Source organism: Sapajus apella, unplaced genomic scaffold (assembly GCF_009761245.1).
Source record: "Sapajus apella isolate SASKATOON/1434 unplaced genomic scaffold, GSC_monkey_1.0 scaffold185, whole genome shotgun sequence".
Classification (NCBI taxonomy): Eukaryota; Metazoa; Chordata; class Mammalia; order Primates; family Cebidae; genus Sapajus; species Sapajus apella.
The window spans coordinates 1011853-1019021 of record NW_022437125.1 but is presented as its reverse complement, the minus strand read 5'-3'; the positions used below and the strand labels follow the sequence as shown (position 1 = coordinate 1019021).

At 52.0% G+C, this 7169-nt stretch overlaps 1 protein-coding gene and 1 long non-coding RNA gene across 2 annotated transcripts in view; one reads left to right on the top strand and one right to left on the bottom strand.

Moving 5' to 3' along the window:
- FAM32A (family with sequence similarity 32 member A) overlaps positions 1 to 5388 on the top strand; it is a 6199-nt gene extending 811 nt beyond the window's left edge. The window contains exons 3-4 of the mRNA XM_032268709.1: positions 4742 to 4795; positions 5106 to 5388. Coding sequence (XP_032124600.1) covers positions 4742 to 4795; positions 5106 to 5174 — 123 coding nt within the window. The 3' untranslated portion in view covers positions 5175 to 5388. The remainder of the gene's footprint in view (positions 1 to 4741; positions 4796 to 5105) is intronic.
- On the bottom strand, positions 5240 to 6215 carry LOC116543279. Its single transcript, XR_004265529.1, has 2 exons — positions 6104 to 6215; positions 5240 to 5994 (listed from the first exon to the last, which is right to left on the bottom strand). It is a non-coding gene; the product is annotated as an uncharacterized LOC116543279 (long non-coding RNA).
- Between the last annotated feature and the right edge of the window lie 954 nt (positions 6216 to 7169).

Genomic DNA, 7169 nt, shown 5'->3' with positions numbered 1-7169 from the left:
GCCCAGGCTGGAGTGCATTGGCGCGATCTCGGCCCACTGCAACCTCTGCCTCCTGGGTTCAAGTGATTCCCCTGTCTCAGCCTCTTGAGTAGCTGGGACTACAGGCACCCACCACCATGCCCAGCTAATTTCTGTATTTTTAGTAGAGACGAGGTTTCACCGTGCTCACCGCTGGAAGTCACCACAAAGGTTGTTTCCATGACACCTTTTTTTCGGCAGATTCAAACGGTGTATATTTTTAAAATTTATTTGTTTTGTGTGGGTCGGAGCACTGCAGCCTCCGATTCCCGGGTTCAAGCAATTCTCCTGCCTCAGCCTCCTGAGTAACTGGGATTAATAGAGACGCGGTCTCACCATATTGGCCAGGCTGGTCTCGAACTCCTGACCTCAAGTGATCCTCCTGCCTCAGCCTCCCAAAGTGCTGGGATTCTAGGTGTGAGCCACTGCTCCCAGTCTCAGCTGTTGATAGTGAATGGCCATGCCCATGACTACATTGTTTGTGTTGTATTTTAAGGCTCCAATCAATTATTTTTTCTTGATGTTAAACACAGTAAATGTGTGGTATGCAACGGAGAACAAAAGAGTTCATAGTAAGATAAATAAACTTGGTCCATTATGCTGGGAAGAGGGAATAATCAGTCAAGGTCAGTGATTCTCAACTGGGTGCAGTCTCCACTCCCCTAAACTCAAGGTTTGGAGACATTTTTGGTTCTCAGCTGGGTTGGGGTGGGGACTACTGGCAACAGTGGCTAGAGGCCAGGGATGATGCTTCTGGCCCTGCAATACACAGGACAGCCCGCTGCAGCCAAGAACCATCCGACTCCAGGCCGGGTGCGGTGGTTCACGCCTGTAATCCTAGCACTTTAGGAGGCCAAGGTGGGTGGATCACGAGGTCAGGAGTTCAAGACCAAACTGGCCAACATGGTGAACCCCTCTCTCTACTAAAAAATACAAAAATTAGCTAGGCATGGTGGCTGGTGCCTGTAATTCTTGGGAGGCTGAGTTTAGGAGAAGTGCTTGAACTGGGAGGCAGAGGTTGCAGTGAGCTGAGATTGTGCCACTGCACTCCAGCCCGGGCTACAGAGTGAGACTCCATCTCAAAAAAAAAAAAAAAAAAAAGAATGATCCAACTCCAAATGCTAGTGGTACCGAGGCTGAGAAGTCCCTGGTCTAGGTGATTGTGTATGGTGACACTGGGGAAAATTGACTCCTTACCCCCAGGTCTAATTCAGGCATACAGAAAACACATGGATGCACTAGCTCTGGCAAGACAGACCTGAGTTTTACTCTGCCTCTACCAGGAATTAGTGGTGTAACTCTGGGCAAGTTAGTTACCTTTTACTTAAAAGTAGCACTAAGGTCTACCTCATGGGGTTGTGGTAAGGATTTAACAAGTGAATACGTTTCTTTGGGGGTGATTGAGGGGAGCGGAGACTCCCTATCGCCAGGCTGGAATGCAGAGGCGCGATCTTAGCTCACTGCAACCTCTACCTACTGGGTTCAAGCAATTCTCCTGCCTCAGCCTCCCGAGTAGCCAGGACTGCAGGCACCTGCCACCACGCCCGGCTAACTTTTTTGTATTTTTAGTAGAAACGGGGATTCATCATGTCAGCCAGGCTGTTCTTGAACCCCTGACCTCAGGTGATCCGCCCACCTCAGCCTCCGAAAGTGCTGGGATTACAGGCGTGAGCCACCACGCCCAGCCTTTTTTTTAATTTTCCTTTTTTGAAATGGAGTCTTGCTCTGTCACCCAGGCTGAAGTGCATTGGCACGATCTCTGCTCACTGCAACCTCCGCCTCCCGCATTCAAGCAATTCTCCTGCCTCAGCCTCCCAAGTAGCTAGGACTACAGGCGCCCACCACCACACCCAGCTAATTATTGTATTTGTAGTAGAGACAGGGTTTCACCATGTTGTCCAGGCTCGTCCTGATGATCTGACCTCAAGTGATTTACCTGCCTCAGCCTCCCAAAGTGCTGGGATTACAGGTGTGAGCCACCGTGTCTGGCCAAGTGAATGCATTTCTGTCCTTTCTAACCCTGAGGCTGTCGTCAGAGGCAGGGCTGATATTTTACTGCTGGAGTCGGGATAAGAGACTGTTGCAACTATCAAGAGACTAACAATGGCAGCTTAGAGTAGAGCAGTCATGGCGGAGCCAGTGGAAGGTAACAGGTTGGGGATAGGCTTTCAAGGATGAATGCAGGGTTAGCTGTTGGGTTGGATGTAAGCTGGGAAGGAAAGAAGAGTCAAGTCTTTGGGCTGGGCAGTTTAATGAATGAAGGTGCTGTTTACTGGGGTGGGAAGGATTGCAGGTAAAGCAGGTTTTCTGGGATGGTGGACAAGGGATGGGAACCAAAGCTAGAGTTTTAAAGAAGATAAATGGGAGGCTGGGCGTGGTGGCTCACGCCTGTAATTCCAGAACTTTTGGAGGCTGAGGCAGATCAGGAGCTTAAGAGATTGAGACCATCCTGGCCAACATGGTGAAAGCCCATCTCTACTAAAAATACAAAAATTAGCCAGGTGTGGTAGCGCACGCCTGTAGTCCCAGCTACTCAGGAGGCTGAGGCAGGAGAATTGCTTGAACCCAGGAGGCGGACATTGCAGTGAGCCCATATCGCACCACTGCACTCTAGCCTGGCGACAGAGCAAGACTCCATCTCAAAAAAAAAAAAAAAAAAAAAAAAAAAAAAAAAAAATGGTAAATGGGGTGCCCCGTTAGAAATCCAATCCAAGTGGAGTCAGCCAGGCACAGTGACTCATACCTGTAATCCCAACACTTTGGGAGGCCAGGAGTTTGAGACTAGCCTGGGTTACATAGCGATACCATGTCTCTGCAAAAACTAAAATATTACCTGGGTGCCACACCTGTGGGTAGAGCCCAGCCAGGTACCTGGCATTGTGTGGCAGTTGGACAAGTCAGTGTGGCTTCTTGTGAGGAGACACAGGCTTCGGCTGGGCTCACAGCAGCAGGCAGAGGGGCAGAGATGGGCAGGGTGCATCCCTTAGCGGGAGAATCAGCCAGGCGGGGGCTGACTGGACACAGGAGGAGGTGAGGAGGGAGAGAAGGAGAAGCGGGGACAGAGAGGAGCAGCCAGGTGGCCCCTACTAATAATATCTCATGGTGCTCTGGGGGGACTGGGCTCAGCGGGGTAGTTCTCCTGCTGACCTCACTTGGAGTCTGGTGCAGTCAGATGGCAGCTGGGTCTGGAGTCTCTGTAGGTGCAGCTGTGCTGAAGCATCTAAGTTGGCTTTGCCATCATATAGCTGGTGCCTCAGTGCTTCTTTTTTTTTGAGACAGAGACTTGTTCTGTCGCCCAGGCTGGAGTTCAGTGGCACGATCACACTCACTGCAACCTCCACCTCCTATGTGCAAGTGATTCTCCTGCCTCAGCCTTCCGAGTAGCCAGGACTACAGGTGCACGCCACCATACCCGGCTAATTTCTGTATTTTTAGTAGTGACGGGGTTTCAACATGTTGGCCAGGCTGGTTTCGAACTCCTGACCTCAAGTGATCCGCCTGCCTCTGCCCTCAAAGTGTTGGGACTACAGGCGTGAGCCATCACGCCCGACCTCTCAGTGTTTCTTTCGTGGCCCCTCCCTCTGTGTCATCTCATCTTCCAGGTCCTTTCTTTCCAGCAAGGCCATCAGACTTCCTGCACAGCGACTGGCTTCCAAGGGCTTGAAGCTAACGCTGCCAGGGCTTATGCATGGACCCAGAACTGGCACCGTGTTCTTTTGAGTTAACTGAGTCGACGGCCAGCTCAGAGGCACGGGAACTGCACGAGCAGTGACTAATACGCAGCAGGGGTCATGGGGGCCACCAAAGAGTGGGCCACGGTCGCCCAGCTAGGAAGTGTGTGGCCTCGGGTCCGTCTGGCTTTGTGTCCCACACTCCCAACTCTTTGTTTTTTTGAGACAGGGTCTCCCTCACTCTGTCGCCCAGGCTGGAGTACAGTGGTGTGATCATAGCCCACTGCAGCCTCAGCCTCCTGGGTCCAGCAGTCCTCTCCCCGCAGCCTCCCCAGTAGCTGGGAACACAGGCATGCACCACCACAGTCAGCTGATTTTTTTTGTAGAGTTGGGGTCTCCTCACGTTACCCAGGCTAGCCTTGAACTCCTGGGCTCAAGCTCTCCTCCTGCCTTAACCTCCCAAAGTGCTGGCATTACAGGCATGGGCTACCGTGCCCAGTCCACAGTCCCAGCTGCTCCCAGATACTGACCTTTCCAGGTGTCATTGAGTGTTTGAAGTGAAGGTTGGAGCAGGTCATTGTGCAGGATACATATTTCAGAGTCACGCTGGGGACAGCGATCCTGGTCTTGAAGCCCTGACGTCAGTATGGGAAGTGTCACTGGAGTGCCTGCTCCGTGTTGGGCTCTTTACCTCTCTCTCTCTCATCATTCCTCAAACCCCGTCTGAGACTTTGTTTTTCTCCAAACTGGGAGTGCTGTCGGTCACCTCAGGATGTGGGAAGTGTGTTGACAGCTCCCAGCAGAGTCTGCTCGTGGGTATGTACTCAGGCATTGCTGGTCCATTTCCTGCCACTCACGAGGCTGGTAACTGACCTGGGTTCCCTGTTGGACCAGCCTGAGTGCAGCTGAGGGAGGGGGCAAGGCACACAGCCTGAAACCTCCAGCTGTTCTAAACGTGAGAGCTGGGCTGGCCAGGGCTCCGTCTTCCATCCCATGCCGGCCTGGGCTGTGTGGAGCCTGTAAACTCACCTCCGTGTCTCTTCTCTTTTCAGCAAATGGAAAGGATCCTGAAGAAAGCATCTAAAACCCACAAGCAGAGAGTGGAGGTGAGTCACTGTGTCCGGTGGGGGAAGCTGAGGCATTCAGGGTCCCAGCCGGGCCCAGAGGCTAACAGCCTGGCAGAGGGAGCTGTTGGCATGTTGATGAGAAGGGAAGCTTACCCAACAGAAATGACACTTCCCTAGGGCTACTCAAAGGTGAGCCCAGGGTTCAGGTGTCTAAGGCCTGGCAGGGTGAGTTTGAGAGGAGGGGCCAGGAGAGAGGGGATGTGGGAGAGACGGGGCTGCGCAGTGCTGCTTCTCCCCAGCACCCCACTTGGGTCTGTGCTGACACTGGCCTTCCACTCTGCTTTCCCAGGACTTTAACAGACACCTGGACACACTCACGGAGCATTACGACATTCCCAAAGTCAGCTGGACGAAGTAGCTGCCTGCGCCCGGGATGGAGCCGCATCGAGGGTTCGCCAAAGGCCCCGCTGGGGTTGTGTGTGATTCCTTTGGTATATTCTAGACACACGGCTTTACACACACCCTCGCGTCTTCTGCTACAGACTGCTCTTCGAAGCTGTGCACCCTCATTCTGGAACTTGATTAAAGTAAAATTGTCCTTGTCCTCAGTTTAGGTTTCTTGGCAACATATAGAAGATATACCCTTTTCGTTTGGATGGAAAGTTTCTAAGTTTTTCCGGAGGTAAATGTTTTTACCCCCGAGTTGCAGCTAACGCTCTGGGGCCAGCCAGTTGTCTTCTCCTGGATGAGACGGACTCCAGAGGGTCAGGAGCTGTTAATGCCAGGTGGCCTGCCGTATGCAGAACCCCACAGGACCCAGCGTGGGTGCCCTTGCGAGCTTCCTGTAGCTTGGGGCTGTGCTATTCCCTGCAGGCCCCAGAGAAGCCACTTGCAACTCTGTGGTCTTGAGACTTCCTCCTCAGCCACGTGGCCACTGAGACAGCGCAGCCTGGCCGGCAAAACAGCCACCTAGGGGAAGAATGGAACAGACATGCCTTGTTCCTTTCTGAGCCTGTTCCCAAAACCCTCCTTCCAGGTACTTCTAATGGGCGTTGCCATGGCAGACATTGCTAGTGGATCACAGCATTCTTTGACATGGAACCCCGGTATAGCCTGCCTCTCAGTCCTCAGCCGGGGGCTCCTAGCAACCTCTCGTATTTACTCAGAGTTGACACATCACTCGGAACCTGTTTGGCATTCCTACCCTAAGGACGCCTCAGGAAAAGACAGTTGCAGACCTTTATCCATGAGCCAGCAGCAGGCGTCTGCATCATGCAATACTGTGGAAACCCGTCGCCTGTGCAGTGGAAAAGTAGTTACTTAAGTTCTCTCTCCCCAAATAACAACAGGAGCAGGGCAGAGCGCCAGCACAGACAGACATGGGTGCAGTCCGATGGGAAGCCTCAGGCATCCATGGTGGAGGGCAGGGATCTTGTAGGGCCTGTGTGTCCTGGTTGACAATCAAACCACATGTGCCGCTGGAGAAATAATCTCTGGTGATGGAGCTATTGAAAGAAAATCGAAGGCAGAAGAGAAAAACCAAGTGTGGGATTTAGGGTTGTCCTGTGTAAATTACACAGTAAAGCAAAAACCAATTATTATGAGTGCCTTTTTTTTTTTTTTTTTTTTTTTTTTTTTTTTTAAAGAGACAGAGTCTCAGTCTCGCTCTGTGGCCCAGGCTGGAGTAGAGTGGTGTGAACTCAGCTCGCTGCAACCTCCACTTCCCGGGTTCAAGCAATTCTCCTGCCTCAGCCTCCCAAGTACCTGGGACTACAGGCGCCTGCCACCACGCCTGGCTAATTTTTTGTCTTTTTAGTAGAGACAGGTGTCACCGTCTTGGCCAGGCTAGTCTCGAACTCCTGACCTTGTGATCCACCTGCCTTGGTCTCCCAAAGTGCTGGATTACAGGCGTGAGCCACTGCGCCCGATCAAGTCTGAGTGTCATCTTAGAGGCTATTTAATTATCATCTAAATGCTGCCTTTTGGATTTGTGGCACAGAAAAATATGCATACTGGAAAACAGCAACTCAGTTGGAAGAACTCGGATGGCACATCTGTCCCCGCCTGTGGCTCACACCCGAGAGAGAGGACATGCATTCTGATGAGCGTTGCTTTCAGCAGCAGTTCTCCCATGGCCTGGCGGAAAGACAGTTGCAGACCTTTATCCATGAGCCAGCAGCAGGCGTCTGCATCATGTAGTACTGTGGAAACCCGTCGTCAGTGCAGTGGAAAAGTAGTTACTTAAGTTCTGTCTCCCCAAATAACAAACACCACCAAAAGGTAGTGACTTAAAACAGTGAAGATTCATTATCACAATTCTGTGGGTGGACCCTGCTCGGCTGGAGGATTCTGCTCCATGGAGTGTGGTTCAGTTCACTCATTTAGTTGTGTTGGCTTTCCTGGGGCCAGAAAG